Here is a 20,841-nt window from a genome sequence, read left to right as displayed (position 1 = left end):
AAATACTAGTAGATGCATCCAGATACGTACCTGCATGACCATGCCAGATGATCTGTTGTTGCTCAAGAAGTGAGAGGTTCTGGTGAAGCAAAAGGTTCTCTTCTCATTGAAACAAATATCTCTGTACAGTATGAGGTACACGGTATCGGTGTAAAATTGTGTAAGAAACATTTAAAGCAGGAGTGATTTTTCCCAGTGGGACCCCCCTCCTTTCCCAGGCCTTGTAATCTATGTAGTTGGCGGGTTTATGCAGGACCAGCTGGAACTGCTCAGATCAGTGGGATGAGGAGAGAAAGAATAATTATTTGATCCATTTATTAATATCCAGCATTTAGGGCTTTCAACATCAAGAGTAAACATTATCTCATTTCCTTGGAGTTGGCCCGAACTGCCCTTTTATTTATTTATTTATTTATTTATTTTTTTTTTCTTTTTAATGAATCCCTTTTTTGTTTTATTTGACAAGCTGTCTGTAGAGGTCACTGGATGTCACTGACTCATGACTGCATGTGTAAAACCATCTAAACTTTGGATAGATAGATCATTCAAAGCAAGTTTCCAGAAAAAAAACAAGATGGCTTCCTACTATTAATTGTTGTCTGGAATGGGAGGGTTAATAAAATTAAATACACCAGTTCAAAAGCCTGGACATCTGGATTAGTCACTTGGGTGTCTTTTACCCAAGGCCTATGGCATGTATTTGTTTATACGCTGGTCTAGTGGGACCTTTGTTTCTGAAGTGCAGTGCAGCAGTGGTCCTTAAACCAGTCCCCCGGGACCTCCAGACATGCCATATTTTGGCTCTCTCAGTATGTGCTGTAAGTTGAGATTGTAAAATAAATTCAGACCATCCAGAGGAGACCTGATGACTGGTTTGAGAGCAACTGCTGTACAGTATATTTCTGTGTGTTACTATTTTTGAAAAGGAACATAGTCTTAGCAGTTGGCCTTAAAGTGTTGTGACATTTGCCTGCCTTTAAAATGCTTTTTATATTTCTCTTTTAATCTTTTTCAGATTTTGATACTGTCGGTGTGCACCAGTGCACAGGAACATTATTATTATTATTATTATTCAGCAATATCAGGTTTCACCTTTCCCTCTCACCATCACGATCAAAGAGGAAATGCTCTGCTCTGTGTCTGATTCAGAAATACACTGTGGTACACAAGGTGTTTTGGGTTCCGGTTCAAGTCGACTTTAACTTGACAAATTCTTAAGTATGTGTGGTACACTTGAGGTCATGCAGTAAGTTACATAAGCGCAGCACTGTGGATTAGAGACTACCGGCCTTCTCTGCGTTTTATTCTTAGTCTTTCTATTATAGTTTCTCTTTAACAAGCTCATGTCGGCTTTCAAAGCAACTGATATCATGGAACCGTTTAATGACATCCCTTAGTGTGGAAGAACGTTTTAAGCATTTTTAGATGGTGATGGCTGGAGTGAGCAGAGAGAGAGGTGTCACGTGGTGTGGTGTGCAGACAGTGAGGTTATTATTTCTGATCTATAAAGGTTGGTCATTCTCACCCTCATGATTGAGGCAGTATCTACTGGTCTGCGGTCAATAAAAGAGTAATGCTGCTGCACTCCAGTAACAAAAGAGGTCTACCAGCAAAAATGTAGAACTACATGATGAACAGCACTCATTACTTGACTGGAAACTGATAGAAAGTACATTATACAAAATACAAAAGTACAAAATACTATGCCATCTAGCTATGAAGTCAAATTATTCACACTATCAGTCACACTATTAACTTAAGGAGCTTTTGGTGCTTCATTGTAGTAGTGCATTGCATCAAGGACACTTTTCTCAAAGTTTTAAAAGTCTTTTAAAAACTACCAAAGCCCTTGGTTGCATTGTGATTGTTTCGATGTGCTGTAGAACATTTGTATGGACAGTTTGATGAAGTTAGAGGGATCGGGAATCTCTAAACACACTGTGATCCAATTAAAGAAAAGTTTTTTGAACCCCTGCCATGAAGCATAATCATATGAAGTCATTTCATAAGAATTTCAGTTTCTTTTGGTCATAAAACTTTAAGCATGACAATGTATAGCAGTGTTAAATGTAGAGATTTCTACAATATACAAAATGTTTTTTTATTCAAATAACCTACCTTTCATCAGCAAATCCCTTTAGTGAGGTCTTTGACGTGAAAGCTAACGCTGTTGTACTTTAACAAATTCTGTTGCTTTTATTTAAGTTCTAGAAAATTGATCCCAAATGTTGACATCTAAGACTTCATTCATTCATTCATTATCTGTAAGCGCTTATCCAGTTCAGGGTGGGTCCAGAGCCCACCCCCGCAAGGCGGGAATACACCCTGGAGGGGGCGCCAGTCCTTCACAGGGCAACACACACATTCACTCACACACTCACATACTTTTGAGTCACCAATCCACCTACTAATGTGTGTTTTTGGACTGTGGGAGGAAACCGGAGCAGCCGGAGGAAACCCACGCGGACACAGGGAGAACACACCAATTCCTCACAGACAGTCACCTGGAGGAAACCCACGCGGACACAGGGAGAACACACCAACTCCTCACAGACAGTCACCTGGAGGAAACCCACGCGGACACAGGGAGAACACACCAACTCCTCACAGACAGTCACCTGGAGGAAACACACGCGGACACAGGGAGAACACACCACACTCCTCACAGACAGTCACCCATAGCAGGAATCGAACCCACAACCTCCAGGCCCCTGGAGATGTGTGACTGCGACACTACCTGCTGCTCCACCGTGCCTCCCCATCTGAGACTTGTAAAAGTTTAAATATTTTAACTCTGTATTTTGCAGTTTTACAGCTATTCCTTCAGTAAATTAGTAAATTTTAGGGTAACCTTGAATTATACAAGAGGCTGTGAGCAATTAGCAGAGGTGCTTATTAAACAAAGCCTTATATTAGTTCACGTTCACTGTTTTTGCCAGACCTCCTACTGGGCCAGCCTAGAAGAGGCATTTTCTCCTTACTGACTGACTGACTCCTAATGTTGAAACGCGCATACATGAGTAGGAACCTTCACCTTCTGCTGTTAGTTCAGCCATATTTCACATAGTGCTTTTCCACCAACGAAAACCAGAACCAGAAAATTTGTTCGTTTACCAGAAAAATTTGCTCTGAGCTGGAACCAAAGAAGATTAGGTTCTTCACCACAAACCTTGGCTGAATAATAGGAAATAAGACAGGAACAGAGGCTCAGCAGGAGCTCAGCAGGACGGCAGAGAACTTGGCAACATTTACACACATATACCTTTCGATAACATTTTGTGGCGTTAGGTTGTTTATAAAGCTCCATATAGCTGCACAGAGCCACATTACATTTCACGTGCTTTAGCCTGTTACATTGAATAAATAAGTAATTGTAATTCTTAAAACCAACAAAATGATCTTGGTCTTCTTTGTTCTTTGGTGGTAGATCATCTAGTTTTTATTTTTAAATTAAATGAACAAGAAAAATCCTGATGCCAGTGTTAGAGATTATTAACAAGATTATTAACAAAAATGTGCTCTTTTTTCCATTTCTGAATTTATTACCTGCCCTCCACATTTTCTTTACAACACAATCACAGAATAAAAACCACATGTAAACAAAAACATAAATATGAAGCCCCAAAAGCTTCTCCAGACCTTCCAATGACAAGGGTATGTATTTTGGGCTTTCCTTTTTTTGAAATGCTAGAAAAGCCTCTGTGAAAATGGCTATATGGCTAATGGTGGTCCGGCAAAACTAGGCTTGCCAATCCACCTACAAACGTGTGTTTTTGGACCTTGGGAGGAAACCCACACAGACACTGGGAGAACACACCAAATTGTTCATAGACCGTCACCTGGAGTGGGACACGAACTAACAACCCCAGGTCCCTGGAGTTGTGTGATTTTTCATCCCATAAGCTGCAATGTGTAAGCTATACATCTTAATAATTGTTTTTTTTTAAAAGGACAATCAGAGCTTATGTAGAAATCTCTTTATTTCATTTTGTGAATTGATTGAGGAAACATCAAGAAAGAATCAAAAGGCATAGGAAGTGACTCTTTTCCCTCCTCTTAGTTATTTCTGTTCTTTCATTTTAGCAATGAGTTTCATAAGAAATATTGCAACATATTAACAGTACATCCCTGAGACAGAGAAACAGAGTTTCATAAAAATCTCAGAGACAAACAGCATTGCATAAACCAATGCATCTGAAAGAAAAAGAGTTGTGGATGACTGTGAATCCAGAGCATTCTCAGAAGACCACCAGGTCATAAAGTGGTGCTATAGTTTTACACAGTTTAGCACCACACCACAAGGCCAAAGACAAGTCAAACACATTTAAAAACATCCCTACATCCAGCTTCTTTGGAGTGTGAATTACATGATTGTGCTGATTTAGTAACACTTCCAGAAGAAGTTTTGCTTTCAGTTCAAGCTTAAATTAGAGCATTATAATTTGAAAAAAGTGAAATAAATGTTAAAGGACAGAACGTTTAGATGCTTTTTGACAGAAAACCCTAAAAACCAAAGGTCTACTGGCTGTTGGACACATCACTCATGTGCATTATTGTAAATACGTATTCATGAGTACACAAGATGTCCAGGCTACTTTTGTGTATGACCTTATCAGTCTCTGAGGTTATGTTTTGAGAATATCTTCATAGAAGATTCTGACCATTTGAAGTTATCTCTAATCCCACTTCAACAAGCTGCTGTCTGTTCCTCTAGCTGCCTTCTGCTTTCGTTTTTGAATGCAGCTTCTTGGGAAGTGAAGAGCCTGTTGGTATATCTAAGTGTGGCAGGTGCCCAGTGTCAGTTTGTTCACTTCTTTCCCTTCTTCTTAGTGTTTTTGTCCGTCTTCTCCTTAGCAGCCTTGTCTTTCTCCAGCTGCCTCTTCTCTTTCTTCTTCTCCTCTTTCGCCTCCTTGTATTTCCACACCGGAGGCTCTAGATACCCTTTAACCATCTTCTTCTTTTTCTCTTTCTTTGGCGTAGGCTCGGTGGACTTGGTGACTTTGATCTGGGGGACACAGCCGGCGGGGAAGACACTGTTCCTGCGCGCCATGCCACGTGGGATGAACTTTCGGATACTGTTGGAAGCCATGGAGAGAACACTGCCCCTGCCTGAGCAGCAGGAGGCCAGGGACAGGGAGGAGGCAGAGGTGATGGACAGGGAGGTGGAGGATATGGAGCCGTTGCTGTGCCTCACTGAGCATCTCTCCAGCTCCTTATCTGGGTTCTGCCGCATCAGCTCGGGCACGGCCAGGCGCCTCTTGCCGATCTCCGGTGGGCTGGTGGGACAGAGTGGCCGGCAGCCTGTGACCACCAGGGGGCTGTGAATGCTGGTGGTAATGCGTACCATGTGGTCCAGGGCACCATTGTCCTGAGGATCTTGCGGGAAGCTGAAAGTGAAAGTGGACTTCAGCTTCTGCGCAACTTTCTGACCTGCGCTTTTTGAGGCTGTGGCCTTAGCCACTAGCTCCTTCAGTTCCGGCCACTCCGGGATAAAGCTTTCACAGAATTGTTCCGCACGAGGCCTGCTGGCCAGCTGCCTGAGTCTGGTGAAGGTGTCAAAGTGTCCAGTCTTTAGAGCCCATTCTTTCACGTCCTTGCCTTGATTACTGTCCACTGCGTATATGTCTGCTCCTGAGATACAGAGAATTAAGACAGAATACATTTCAGCACAATTCATTGATTCATCTCAATAGCACCACTAAAACTTTATTTATGGAAGGTTACATGAATGAATGAATGAATGAATAAATGATAATCACACTAACCACACATCATTACCCAGTAAACATTTAGCCGTTGATTCAACGTTGAAATAACGTAATGACTGCCGTCTAATCAACGTTCTCTTAAGGTTGAAAATGAAAGTTGAAAAGACGTCCAAACACAGACATTGAAAAAACGACTATTAGACGTATTTTGGACGTCCATTGGCGTAATTAATTGGTCCCGAAATAAATTACTTGTATAAAATGCATTTTGGATGTCCACTGACGTTATCGATTGGTCACCACTTAACTAACTTATTAAGATGGATTTTGGACGTCCATTGATGTTTAAAATATGTCCTTGACGGACAGACTACTTTTAGACCTATTTTGAACGTCCAGGGACGTTCCTTGTTTACTGGGTATTCACATTATTCACTACAGAGGACACTTGAAGGAATGATTAAGCTAGTTTATTTGAAAATGGGGGTGAGTAGGAGGTCAGACAAGGCTATAGTAAATTACAAATTACTTTAATAATGTATTTTCTTAGAGAAACAACAATGAATCGGCACTCTCAAAATGACTGTCACTGTGGTGTTACCCTCAAGAATACATCTTTAGTACCGCCAGTTAGGGAATGTAATAGTACCATATTCTATATCAATTATAGATTCATCTCCAGGACTTATATTTTGAAAAATATTCACTTCTCATTCTGAAGCAAAGAACATACCTTTAAGGAACACAACTGAAATTTAAAACCCTTGTTTCACCTTTAAATGTACATTTACACAGTTTCTACATTTAATTAACAATAATGTACCTCAGTTTCAGACGGCCTGGATTATTATTATTATATGAATATTAGCAGAACTAGTTATTAATACAGTATATTTCAGTAAATCTCCATGTGTTCTCCGTGCTGTCAGCTCTCAGAAAATGTGATTACTTTCATGTGATGAGTGTGTGAGGAGTAAACGTTAGATCATTCAAAAGGAACCACTTCATTCAGACGTTTCTGTCGTTCAGCAGCAGACTGGAAAGACAACATTTTGTGCGCCCCCCAGTGGCCAGATAAGGAACACTGTCAAATTAAATTTAGTCCAAGTATCAAAGCATATCAAACTAAACCTTAACTGGAAGTGCCATTACCCAGACTGTTAATTCCACGTTTTAAAAAATAGTTTTAAATAATTTCATACATATATTTAAAAGAAAAACAAACAACTAATTATAATACATTTTGGCATTTGTTTCCATGGTTTCCAGTGACTAGCTTTCAGTTGACGTTTTGATTGAACATAATACAAAATAAACAATCAATCTCTGAGTTTGCGCAATATTTACTTTAATACGTTAGCTCCAGTGTGAAATCAAAGAAACAAATATCAGGCATTAAACCCATCTTGGATGAGCTGGTACATTTATGATATGGGGCAAATTCACGGCAAAAGTGCTGCTACTTTATGGTGAGTTTAAAAGTAATCTCCTGTGGTGAAGCAGTTGTCTGGGCTTGATCCTCCTCAGAGGTGTTCAGAGTGATACGTCAAATAACTGACTACAGGCAGTCATTTTGTCTGGTCACGTTGAGGCCTGAATTAACCCTTTAAACTGGGGACTAATTATTCCGTTTTTAATTTTAAGGCTTATTTATTATAAACTATCAATAGATACAGGGGCATGCAGTGGTCTTTGGGCTCTCAGACGTTAACTGCAGTGGTCTCAGAGTAATAGTTCATTAGAAGATTGTCTTGTTGTCCTGAATGGGTTCAGGAAAATGGGCCAGAAATAGATCAGCGTAACTAAACTGACCCCTGCTGCTTGTGTGACAGTATTAATAAGTACGACTCTATGGTCTCCAGACGGACTTTAAATAAGTCCCGTTAAGCCCACACAGGCCTAATCGAGTGCTCTCAGAGCGGGTTCTTAGATTAGCCGAGGGATCAGAAAAGAAATTGTCCTCAGATTTGACTTTTTAAATCAGTCTGTGTTACATTGCTGTGAGGATATGATGGCATCCAGCCATGAAACAGTATACTGAGGTCAGGTACTGATGTTAAAGGCACACTAGCTGGTATTTTTATCTTAAACTTACAGCTTCAAAATTATAGTGATGCTTCACGGACCTGTAAAAAGGGGAATAGAGTCTCTGTCGTTGCTACTTCAGGCTCAGCACTGCTGTAACTGCACTTTGTAACTTTGGGAGGAGGGTAGGAAACTGAAAAGCCTTTAAACTTTCACACGTTCATTCATGTCATGTAACTGCTTTAACCCCACTTTACTGAAAGGACTCTTCACTACGGTCTGCCTGTGTACATTAACAGAATTAACTTTAAACACTGTGTAGCCAGGTGTTAATAACAGTTCTTTACCTGCCATGACCAGTGAAGCCACACAGTCATTGTTGCCCTGGATTGCTGCTTTAATGAGAGCCGTGAAGCCTCTGTTGTCCCTGAGCTCAGTGTCCACTCCAGAGAAGAAGTTCAGGATGTAGGTTAGGATGTTCACAAAACCTGTGGCGGTGCAATACAATGGCACTGTTACACGGCTGCCTTATGTTTGTCATTCGCATTATTGTCCATTGCTTCATGTAGCATATAAAAACTACAAATCGAAACATGCCTACCAGCCTGGGCTGCAATCATGAGTGCTGTATAGCCATCGTTGTCTTGGTGATTAACATCCATGTATGGACACGTGTTCAGCTCATAAACGATATCTATGAACCCTTTGGAAACTGCCAGCATCAGAGCGTTCTGCAAAAGAGCAGAAGAAAACCGCTGTAGATCATATTACACCAGAGCTTGCTTTCATCTTTGAAACTTTGCTTCTTTGCTTTTAAAGGAACACTTGGTATTTTTTTTTTTACTTAAAATTACAGCTTCAAACAGTTTGTGATGATTCACTGACATGTAACAGGGAGCATAGAGCCTCTGTCATTTCTGCTCCAGGCTAAGCACTGCAGAAACTGCAGTATGTAACTCTTAGAGAAGGGTAGGAAAGCACTGCCCCCTTGAATTCAGGACAGTGCTGTAAAACTGAATTACATTCTGCCACTATGTAACTGTAGGGGAAACCAGGAGCAAAAATGCTAAATCCTACCTAGTGTTCCTTTAATTGTGTTGTGGAGTGGTCAGTTTGGTGTGAAGCTGGACATAGAGATATAAAGAAAAGTGACTGGACAGGCAAGAGGTCACACTCGATCTCTTAACAGCCTTATTGGAGCCATTCCATTGCTATTTATCAACCTGGGCGGCCATTTTAAAGCTCTGAGAACCCTACCACCTGCTGTATTTGATTTGCTTCTCCTTCTTTTGGCTATAAGTTTCCTTTAGTATTCCTGACAAATCCACTTCCTTTCAGACCCATAGCTTAGAGCTGTCTTCTCACAGTGAATGGATGAGAAGCCTTTTCCGGTTTGGTGCTCTACCAGATTTGTCATGGCTGTTAGGACCACCATTTTGTGTTCTGTTAATCCGTGTATCATTTTTGGACTCCTCTGGATCCTCCTGTTTTTCCACCTTCCCATTACTTGTACTTACGCAAGGACAACTTTCCACAGAAATTGTTATAATAACTCAAGATTAACGGCTGTCAAATAAAGGAACAACTGTCTGTGATATCTACACCGTGCTCTAAATCACTGACTGGACACTCACCCTGCCGTTGATGTCCAGTTCCGTGACTTCATCCTTCGTGACGCCCGTCTCCAGGATTCTGCGAAGGGCCGAAGCCTGGTTCTTGGCACAAGCTTGGTACAGAGTGTCCACCGTGCCCTCTGCATTGTTCTCTCGCTCATAATCAGGGAAAACAGAGTCATCCGAAAGCAAACTCCCAGAGTCCAGGTCATGTCCAGAGACACACTCCTCAGAGTCATCCTCGTCTGGACCAGAGCCCAGGATGGGGTCCTCCTGCACGATGACTTTAAACTTAGCCATCTGGCTCCAAGGAGCCAGAGATCAGGCACCAGTAACACACTCCATTATTGTGTGTATCCTGGCTGCTCACTGTCCAGGCCCCTGTGGTCAACAGAAGGTTTGAATTGTACGTCATTCTGCTCTAATGTCATCTGTAGTAAAATCTAAGCACATAAATTAGAACATGTAAATAAGTACCATATAAACAAATATTACATGCACACAGGTAGGGGCAACAGTAAGAATTGAAGGGGTTAATCTCTGAGGTCTCCTGATGTCAGAGGGCAGCCAGGGGGTCAGTGCATTTAGGCTGGTTTTAAATAATATGAAAGGCCTCAGTGTGGAGTGAGAGTGTAGCAGTTACTGCCAGGTGCTAATCAGCTGAACATACAATGTGCTATATAATATTTAACATGATAAATGTAATATGTTCTATGTTTCAAAAATGGGTTCATGGTCTTAGAATTATTATTAAAAGAACACCTTTTTAATAAACATAATAAATGTGCAGTTTCGAAATCACTTTGATTTGTCATTGACTTGTCATTAACAGAACAGAGCCTCTGTCATTGCTACTCTGGGCTCAGCACAGCAGAATCTGCACTATGCAACTTTTGGAAGAGGGTAGTTCTGATCATTTTTATTTGTGTTCAATAAAACTTGCTGACAAAAGTTCAGTTTGTGTATTAGTACTTTTTTAACTTTTCTAAAGATTTTAAAAATACTGATTTCTGTGAAAAATCTGCCCACAAAATCGTGATATTAAATTTCCATACCATTTTATGTCTAGAACTGCCACACTCCTTGGGACCTCATTGGGAGTGGGTGGAGCTAAAGCAATGGTTATTTGTACTATAAGCTTAAGCTTCTGTGACATTGCAATATTGCTGTGTATTGCCATTGTCTTAAATTGTCTTCTTTATCAGTCAACATTAACACTGTTAGCTTCATCACATATTTGTTAATAATTTTAATCTGACTATGTGACTATGGTGTCTGCAAGCTGATTAATAACCATTAATAAACCCATTTTAAACATTTACAGGTTACGGAGGGTAGTCTTATTCTAAAGGGGTACAGAAATGTGTTTTTGGACTTGATGTTAGCCTACTTTGCTAACTCAGCTAACGAGCACGAGTCTGAATCAATCTAGGTCAGAGCTCAGGGGTTTCACCAACTCCATGGGCTTGGTCTTTCATGTGTCTGTAATAAATGCCATTTAGGTCTGAACAAGTGTCCACTTGTCTTAATATATAGTACCAGTCAAATGTTTGGACGCGTCCACTCAGGGAGGGTTTCCTTTGTTTTGGGCCATTTTCCATGTATTTTGAATGTACAGTACCAGTCAAAAGTTTGGGCACATCTTCTCATTCAATTTATTATTTTCTGCATTGTAAATGAATATGGAAGACATTAAAACTATGAAGGAACACATATGGAATTATGCAGTAAACAAAAGTGTTAAACAAACCAGAATATGTTTTATTATGTTTTATACTTTAGATTCTTCAGAGTAGCCACCTTTTGCTTTAATGACAGCTTTGCACACTCTCTGCATTCTCTCAATCAGCTTCATGAGGTCATCACCTGGAATGGTTTTCAGTGAACAGCTGTGGCCTCATCAAGAGTTAATTTGTGGAACCGCTCGCCTTCTTGATGTGTTTGAGACCATAACTTGGGTTGAACAGGTAGGAAGTAGGGGCTGGAGTTCTATACAGTGAAGAGCTCTATACCACCAATGACTAATGAGAAGATGTGTCCAAACTTTTGACTGGTACTTCCACTGCAGAAGACCACCTCCAGAGTCACTCAAAGAAAGGTACTACTGAGCCAAAACCTTGTACCTCCAAAATGGCAAAGGTTTTACAGAAGAAGGGGGGAGAAAAACACTCTTAGCTTGTACTCAGTTTATGTAGCAGTATTTTTGTCCCTGGGTCATTTTGGACTATTTCTATTTGCCCAATCATCATCAACTTTCAACTCAGCTTATTACAACTGGAGTTAATTAATTAAATGATTCCAAATTAAAAATGTGAAAAACAAATGGAGATGCAGGGGTTATGTGCATCAGTTATGAAAAGCTAAGCATTACAAGAACCGTACTACAGCTTAAACTAAATCTTCAAAGTGGCATGTGATGCTGGTAGCATGTGAGGTGAAGTCAAACTGGAGCATCTGTTACTCAAGAGCCTTACTGATGCTTACAAACAAATAAGGCCTGATTCATCATAAAAAAAGTAAAACATACATAGTGCAGTGTTCTTCCCGCATCCCTCAGAGAAAGTGTAACACTGACAAGTGCCTTGTGTCATTGAATCTCTTTTAAAGCAATTCTTTCATATTTCTCCAAGGCTGTAAATGTAGAATATGAATTAACCTTCTCTTAAACGAGTTAAGCTTAATACGATTTAAGCCAAAAAAGGTTAAATAAGACTTTAGCAGCCCTCATGTCCTGCCACGCTGAGGAAAGTGTGTCAACAGGATGTAAATCTACTTTGATAAATGCCTCTAAGGTACACATTCAGTCAGAGACAGATTTATTATTTTAATAACTAGTCTAAACAGACAGTAACTGCAAGTTATTTATTAGAAATGGGAGAAAATAAAGCCACACGGTTTCAGATGCAAATCGGTTCCTTCAAAAACCTTCAAATCAAACAAAGAAGCTGTTGTCAGAAGAATGGTGTGTTCGAGATCATTTGGTGGCGATAATCAACCACAAGAAATGCAACCAACTTCTCAACTTCTGAAGCTGCAGGAAATGCCCAGCATTCAGCTTCACTGCTATTATTAGGTGTGTGAATATGATTTAATGCGTTTCTGTGTAGTGAACATTGTAGTTAAATATAAAATGCTGTTTTTTTGGTCAATGTTGTGTAGTTTTGAAAATGAAAATTGGCATTTTGTTAGACAAAAACGGACCTAAATATTAAGTAGTTTGAAAATGTCAAAGAAAAATTCATTCTTCACTGCATTAGTTGAGTTCCATTAAGGAAAGTTGTTTTTCTTGGAGAAAATGTTGTATCCAAATTACGAGTTTTGGTTTAGACGATTTAAAGATGGTGCTTTTGATTGTGAGCATAGTGTATTAACACTTTATTTTTAGGTTATTTAAAAAAAACTAAATGTAAATTGTCATTTTTAACATTTAATATAAACCCAGTAAACAATTAGCCGTTGATTCAAGGTTGAAATAACGTAATGACTGCCGTCTAATCAACGTTCTTTTAAGGTTGAAAATGAAAGTTGAAAAGACGTCCAAACACAGACATTGAAAAGACGACTATTAGAAGTATTTTGGACGTCCATTGACGTTATTAGTTGGTCCCGAAATAAATTACTTGTATAAAACGCGTTTTGGACGTCCACTGACGTTATCGATTGGTCACCACTTAACTAACTTATTAAGATGGATTTTGGACGTCCATTGACGTTTAAAATATGTCCTTGACGGACAGACTACTTTTAGACCTATTTTGAACGTCCAGTGACGTTCCTTGTTTACTGGGAAATGATAAATCTAAAAATGTTAGAATTTTGAATTACAATTGTTCTTTTCACAAAAACCATTTAAATCTTAATATATTTAGCTGCTGAAGCTTCTGTGTCATTTTAGTTCCAAATAAAAAAAAAACTCCTTTTCTCCTCCGACTCTAAAAATGTATGTCTGCTACTCAGCGTCTGTTTTGACAGGAAACAAAATAAATGAAGGGTGACCTCTGACCTTTGTGCTGTACTGAACATCCTCAGTGAAGGCTTGACTACTGTTCATTCCTGATGATGCCGATGTGATGATCTAGCCTTTTACTTTAATCGCAGTGCAATAGATATATCAGGCTGAAGACTGATGCCATGTAGCCTTTACCTAGACCACTGAAACTGGCAGTTACTCACTACATCAATGCACAAGTTGTACTTGAGTACTTCTTCTTAGTGGTGTCTTCCCAAAAGAAAAAAAAAAAAAAGAAAAAGCCATCTTCATTGGTTCACAATTTCCTCATTTGTCCTCACAAGACAAAATGGCTTTTAAGCTTCACAGACATCTATTTTTAGACGTTGTTACTGCTAAAATACTGTGAGCATTGCAGGCCAAGTGAGGGGCACAGTGTGAGGCAACGAGTGAGAGAGGATGGGAAAATATTCAGTTTCAGCTACATAAACAATCTGTCCTCGGAGAAGCAGACCAGCCTCGGCTCTCTCGGCTCCGCTGCACAATCCCAACAACAAAACGGCTCGGTTAAAGGGGCTTTTCTGGTGCTTTGCTGCGAGGGGCTCTTGTTTAGAGAGTGCTCTGGAGGAAGTCGTGGCTTAAATAAAGCTGATTTCAATGAGTACAGCTTTTTCACATGAATAAATTATATATGCAGCATTTGTAGTTGTTTACTTTCTTTTGGGGCAACTTTGTTGTAATATACATTCTTCATGAGAGAGTTGTGTATTTGAATCATGAAAGTTCAACGCGTCACAGCTTTTCCACAGTAGGAGCGACTATAAATACTGTCACTGTAAATTAGGTTAGAGCCTTGTTAACAGCAGATACTGCACTCAATAAATCCCATACTAAGAAGACATTAGCTTATAAATAGAAGCCTGTTCTTTCTGATCGGGGGGTTGGTGTCCAACACAGTTAAGTGACTGTCCTGCTCAGACACACCTGATTCAACTCTTTCTTCATTGCTAACCCTAGCTTAAACTGGTGTTCCAAAAAACAAGCAACTACCAAACTGCTGGACCATCCAGGACCCCAGTTATAGAACCCGACCTCTAACAAGCAACCCCCCTCACCCCCACCCTGTGTCTCACCACAGTGTCTTCTCAGTAGAAAGGTTTCTCAGGCTTCTTTTCTCTGTGCCTCACAGCATCCTCCTGTAGCATCTAGAGTGTCCTCCTGTTCTGGAGTCCTGCTGCAGACTGCCTTTTCCCACAGAGAACAGCTTTGCTCCCGTCTGCCCCCTCGTCCTAATGCTCTGGCCACTTAGGCCTCCCGAAAGCTGAGGAACACGTCCAATTCTTTACTTAGACGCTCTCTTAAGACAAGCAACATGCTCCTGCTCATCCTGATTATGGGAGATTTGGGGATTAGAAGGCAGAAAGATCAACAGGCTTCCTCTCAGCAGACAATGTGGGAGAGCCCCTCGCTTGTGTTTTTTTCATCGTCTCGCGTGGCCTTCTCTATATCTCCCTGTCTTTCCCCTCCTCCTTTTGTTTTCCAGAGTAGTGTGGAGAATGGCAAAAGTTGACCCCGGTGACTTCAAAAAGCGACACATGGTAAAGAAATCTGCCTCAGAGTAGACTCTGGACCCCCAACCCAAGTGGACCATGACAAAAGACGACAAGCTTTCAATGAACTTCCATTTTCTGATGACAACAAATTACTGATCAAGACAGTGCCTTAACAAAGGTACGCGCTTAGACTTAAAGGGATGGACCATGTCCTTAAAATGCTATTTATATAAAGTACACATAACACACCACAACAGAACACACAGCACCCACTGTGATATCAGTGTGTGGAAGGAAAAGTCATTAGTCAGTCAGAATGACCCTGATGGTACTGCCCCCTACTGCTCACACACTGCCACTCACAGCTCTTTGACTGCTCTTTTTGGCCTCTGTGGATTATCTTTACTCAGAGTTATCTAAGTCTGAAATGTTGCTAGTCAAATAGTAAACAATAAATAAGTAAATAAATAAAATAAATGTAGTTAGTTACAAGTTTAAGAAATATCACCTTATCAGTGCATTAGAAAAATCAATTGTGGAACTGGAGCCTAACATTCCACACACTGTGAAATAAAACCTCTCAATCAGTTTTTTGTGGGTGGTCTAAGTCAGTAAACATGGGATAAATGAGTCGTTCTGATTTTGTGCTGAATCTTACAAAGTTTTCCCTTTTCTACCAACGTGGAATCAGTTCGTATCACATTCGTGAACCTAATTTGAAACTGTTTAGTGCATTTCCACCAACAAAAATTGGTTCCAGAACCAACTGGTTCCCATCTGGAACCAAAAATTTGCAGATTCTTCAATGCAAACCGTGACATCTTCCATTGGTAGGTGGATTGGCGACTCAAAACTGTCCATAGGTGTGAGTGAATGTGTGAGTGTGTGTGTGTGTGTTGCCCTGTGAAGGACTAGCGCCCCTTTCAGGGTGTATTCCCGCCTTGCGCCCAATGATTCCAGGTAGGCTCTGGACCCACCACGACCCTGAACTGGATAAGGGTTACAGATAATAAATGAATGCAAGAAAGTGCTCAATTTGTGTGTTTTCTGGGGTTGTGTTTAGCATGACACAAGGCACGTTGGCTGCTTTTCTCCACTTTTCACAAGATCTCAGCAACATTTTCAAACATGTATCACACCTCACTATCATCTAAATATACAGTAAAAAGTGGATTAACCATGACTCTTTCCACATTTATCTGTGGGTCTGGTGTTGAATTCAGCCACCAGAACAGAAACATAGCCCCTGTAACACCCCACCCCCCCAGACCTGCGTTAATGTGAGACACTAGACCAGCGTTAATGTGAACTTGCAAAGATAAGTTTAAAAAAAGCCAAAATAAATAAATAAAAGCAAGTACGGAAGAATACGAGTACTGTTTATATATGGGGAACTGAGAATGGAGAAAAAAGAGAAGCAAAGTGAACAAAGTGAAAATAATTCAAACTCAGAGCTTCTGCTCCTCGCTCCTCATTCCTGGGCTCTCGCGCTGAACTGAACTGCGGCTCATTCTCATTTAAAGGAACAGGCGCTGAAACTGGTCGTTCACAACAGAGCTGTTCAAACAGGGAAGAGCGCTGCTGTGTTGTGGTCTCTGTTTTTTATTTTTATTTTTTTGACTAAAACTTTTCACTGACATTTAAATGAGACCCAAAATTGTGTTCATTTGTGAAAAAAGTGTATTACATTTCCCTTATAAACTTGTTTGCAACTTTAATGTCCATTTCTGTTCTAAATTCACAGCATTAACGTTAAGGAACCTTGTTGGCAACTCTATGGCGTTAGAAGCTGGTGGTCACCTTTCAGCAGAGGAGGGTAAAATATTACACATATGCTCCATCAGGGCAGTCTAAGTTACAGAAAGATCCCGTTTTACTCGTTGTTCTTATTAAGGAATCTCATATTAATAGAGGGGCGGCATGGTGGCGCAGCAGGTAGTGTCACAGTCACACAGCTCCGGGGACCTGGAGGTTGTGGGTTCGATTCCCGCTCCGGGTGACTGTCTGTGAGGAGTTGGTGTGTTTTCCCCGTGTCCGCGTGGGTTTCCTCCGGGTGACTGTCTGTGAGGAGTGTGATGTGTTCTCCCCGTGTTCGCGTGGGTTTCCTCCGGGTGCTCCGGTTTCCTCCCACAGTCCAAAAACACACGTTGGTAGGTGGATTGGTGACTCAAAAAGTGTCCGTATGTGTGAGTGTGTGAGTGAATGTGTGAGTGTGTGTGTTGCCCTGTGAAGGACTGGCGCCCCCTCCAGGGTGTATTCCAGCCTTGCGCCCAATGATTCCAGGTAGGCTCTAAGCACTGCGGGTCTGAAAGGACGTGTAGCTGCCAGGAAGCAGCAAACAACTTTGTAAAAATTATATATATATATAAAATGAAAACATACAACCTACTGTTGCTTTCAGAGCAAAAAGTTCAGAGAGCAGTAGCCGGGGATGTCGCGCCGCTGGGTCTGTGATTGGGCCGAGGAATTTGTTGGAGCCAATCATTGAAATATATCACTTCACCTTGTTATAACTAATTTGCATAAAGTTGAGAAAATCTCAACCCGATTGGTTGCTTGTCGCTCTGTCGCTCGTCTCTGAATTGCAGCTAAGATCGCGGACTCCTAGAGGAAACGAGTGGTCGCTCGTCGGATGACAGTGTGAACGCATGGTGAGACTGAACCTCTGAAGCTGCAGGAAGCGTCAGGCTTGCAGCTTAGTTGCTGTTATATTTTGCTGCTGAGGCTTCTGTGTCATTTGTGGTTCAGTAGAAAGCTTCTGCTTTTCTTCCCCTGACGCTGAAAATGAATGCCTATTACTCAGCGTCTGTTTTGACAGGAAACTAAATAAATAAAGAAAAATAAATGAACGGTGGCCTCCTGACCTTTGCGCTGTACTGTATCTTCACAGAAGGCTTGACTACTGTTTATTCATAATGATGTAGATGTGAGGATCGAGATTTTTACGCCATTACGATAGATAAAACAAGCTGAAGTCTTGGCCTTTACCTGCTGCCACAGTAGATCTCTGAAAGGGTTCTTAATATAATGGTAATAATAAATGACAGCAATTTTATAACAAAAGCAGGAAATATTTACATTAATCAGACTTTAAAGCATAAATAAAACACCAGGTAATATCCTTTACCTTCAAATTACAGCTTCAAAATCACAGTGATGCCTCTGCTCTAATTCCTCTGGATCAGAAACTGCAGTAAAGTAACTTTTGGAGGAGGGTACAAAACTATCCCCTCCCCCTTGCGAGTGAGTGTGAATTATGTGAATTATACTCTGCAGCTCTAAGGGGAGCCCAGGAGCAAAATAACCAAAATAATAATGTTCCTTTAAGAATTGTTTGGTGTTATATTATTCTCAACACAAATGTTAGAAGTGGACTTATCCATGAGCCAAACTGACATTGTTTGAGACGTCCAGCAGGGACCACTCATCCAGCAGAGTCTACATTTGAGATCGTGAAGAACAATCTTTGAAAGTTAAACAGATTTTGGTGGGAAAATGTAGACTGAGTTACATTGGGCTGTGGGCTAAGAAAGAGTGATCTGTTAGAGTCAGTTATCTCCATGAGTCAAGACCAAACAGAGCCTGTTTAGTTTGTACTGTATTTAACATACGCTAGTGTGTGTGTGTGTGTGTGTCTGTGTGTGTGGCAAAGCAGGGGTCAAGCAAACCTGAGACACGATGTGAGGAGAAGGAGGAGAGCTGAGCTGACCGGACGAGTGTAATCAAGAGAGCAGGAAGTGGAGAGAGAGAGAGAGAGAGAGAGAAACAGAGACAGAGAGAGAGTCTTCCTCGTGTTTTCTCTCTCTGTGTCGACCTGTGGCAGAAGTGGTCCGCAGCAGTACACAGCCTCAGGAAATGACTGAGAGGAAAAGGAAGCTTGACTGACCCGGCACGTAATGGAGAGGTAGTTCAGGAGGGTAACTCTTGCATTTTCTCAGAGAGAGAGGGGTTGTTTTAAAGAGGACCTCTCAGTGTTGAGGTAAAAACAGTGTAATCAAAGTTTGTGGACACCTGCTTGTCCAACATTTCCACTGAAATGGAAGGTACTGACAGGGAGTTTTTTTCCCTTTTGCTGCAGCAATCAGCTTCTACTTCTAAGAAGGCTTTGCACTAGATCTTGACATTTACAAACTCAATTTACAGAGAAGTTGAGGACGTGGAAATATAACACATTTGAAAGTTGGGATAGAAGCAGGTTTTACCATTGTTTTGCATCAGCTTTCTTGCATTCATTCATTTATTATCTGTAACCACTTATCCAGTTCAGGGTCATGGTGGGTTCGGAGCTTCATAGGGCAACACACACACTCACAGATTCACTCACACTTCTGAGTCGCCAATTCACCAACCAATATGTCTTTTGGGACCGTGGGAGGAAACCGGAGCACCCGGAGGAAACCCACGCGGACACAGGGAAAACACACCAAACTCCTCACAGACAGTCACCCGGAGTGGGACTTGAACCCACAACCTCCAGGTCCTTGGAGCTGTGTGACTGCGACACCACCGTGCCGCCTATAAGCTCAGAATGAGGCCTGGCATTGTGTTGCTGAAATAACCATGGACTTCCCAGGAAACAATGTCATCTTGACAGCAGCTTATGTGCAGTCTGTGTAAAAAAAAATGTTCACCTCAACATAAATGGCGTTCTCTTACATATGCCACTCACCCATGACATGGTCACACCATGAGAGATGTTGGCTTTTGCCAATATTGTTTATAGCAGTCTGGACTGTCACTTTTGTAATTAGCCTTTTGAAAAAAAAAAAGCATGGACTCCTCTGACCACAGCGTGCAGTTCTGTGTATTGGACCATCTGAGATGAGTTTGGGCACTAAAGCATGATATCATCTGATGGCTCCTGTACTTCCACGTTGTTGCCCTACACAGTCAGAGATTTCTGTGGGTTACCTCAGACTTTACGAGCAGTAGATGGTGAGATATATTGGAATCTTGAAACACTGAACAGTTGAAATGTTGTTTTTTAACTTTGACAATTTTTCAAAAATGTTAAGCCAAACACATCTTTAATTACGAAGAGTCTTTGGAGAAAACTCCATTTGTGCCCAATGATGATCCCCTCGTCTGCTTATCCCCTGCTTATTATGAAATGATTATTCTATAAATGTTATATTCTTATTTTTCCTCTGTCTCAACATTTTTTGGAGTGTGATGCAGGCATCAAGTTCTAAATTTGTTCATATTTACAAAATAAAACTCACTTTTTCCTAGAAAACCCTTGAAATATTTTTTACCAGTTAAAAAAAATGCTTTAAGTAAAGGAACCCATCACAGGTTCTGGTTTTTACATTTTCCAAACATCTCAACTTTTTTAAAATCTGCTTTGTATTTGTTGTAAGTACCTGCTTACATTGTAAGTCAAAGCATGTTCTGTTTGCAGCTCCACAGACGAGCAATGACCAACAGAAGTGGATGCCCTTAAGCAGCCCTAGCTGAGCCTGACCTCATCATAACCAAAGCTGGACGCAGGACCAGTGTCAGTGTGCCTGGGTTTTATACTCGAACCAGGCCCTGGGTCATTTGGTAATAGGCTGCAACAACTTCTAGCTCCAGCATGGGGAAACGGAAGCATAACCACTTATTACCATTTATTATTTTTTATATTTTTAGTCACATGTCCTTCTTTCTGGATTAAACTTAAGACAGAAGCCTGAAACTCCCTCAGTGGTTCTGAAGTGGCTGTTACCAGTCGTACTCCATATTGGTTGTACCTGGGTTTTCAGCTTTGACCTCCACCACAAAAAAAGACTTGGAAATCGTCTGGACTGCACCGTCCTCTCACAGACATTACACTGTAATCACACCCCCCTCTGACTCTCACTGTCTATATCCCCTGGTTCATCATACGTGGTGGGGGGCTTCAACTTGTACAAAAGTTGCTCTTAGTGACGAGTGATTTTACTCACTGTTCCAGAAGGGGGCGTTCATACACAGTTTAGAGCTGAGCTCAGTTGACTCTGCCCCAAACCCAG

The 20,841-nt window shown here is 41.0% G+C and overlaps 1 protein-coding gene across 1 annotated transcript; it reads right to left on the bottom strand.

Moving 5' to 3' along the window:
* Positions 1–4,359: 4,359 nt before the first annotated feature.
* ankrd33aa (ankyrin repeat domain 33Aa) lies at positions 4,360–10,202 on the bottom strand. Its single transcript, XM_066672972.1, has 4 exons — positions 9,368–10,202; positions 8,335–8,464; positions 8,081–8,221; positions 4,360–5,631 (listed from the first exon to the last, which is right to left on the bottom strand). The coding sequence occupies exons 1-4, from the start codon at positions 9,644–9,646 to the stop codon at positions 4,808–4,810; spliced, it is 1,374 nt and encodes a 457-aa protein (XP_066529069.1). The 5' UTR covers positions 9,647–10,202; the 3' UTR covers positions 4,360–4,807.
* Positions 10,203–20,841: the final 10,639 nt, after the last annotated feature.

Source organism: Hoplias malabaricus, chromosome 5 (genome assembly GCF_029633855.1).
Source record: "Hoplias malabaricus isolate fHopMal1 chromosome 5, fHopMal1.hap1, whole genome shotgun sequence".
Lineage (NCBI taxonomy): Eukaryota > Metazoa > Chordata > Actinopteri > Characiformes > Erythrinidae > Hoplias > Hoplias malabaricus.
The sequence above is the reverse complement of the archived record's forward strand: the minus strand, read 5'-3'. Positions and strand labels throughout refer to the sequence as shown.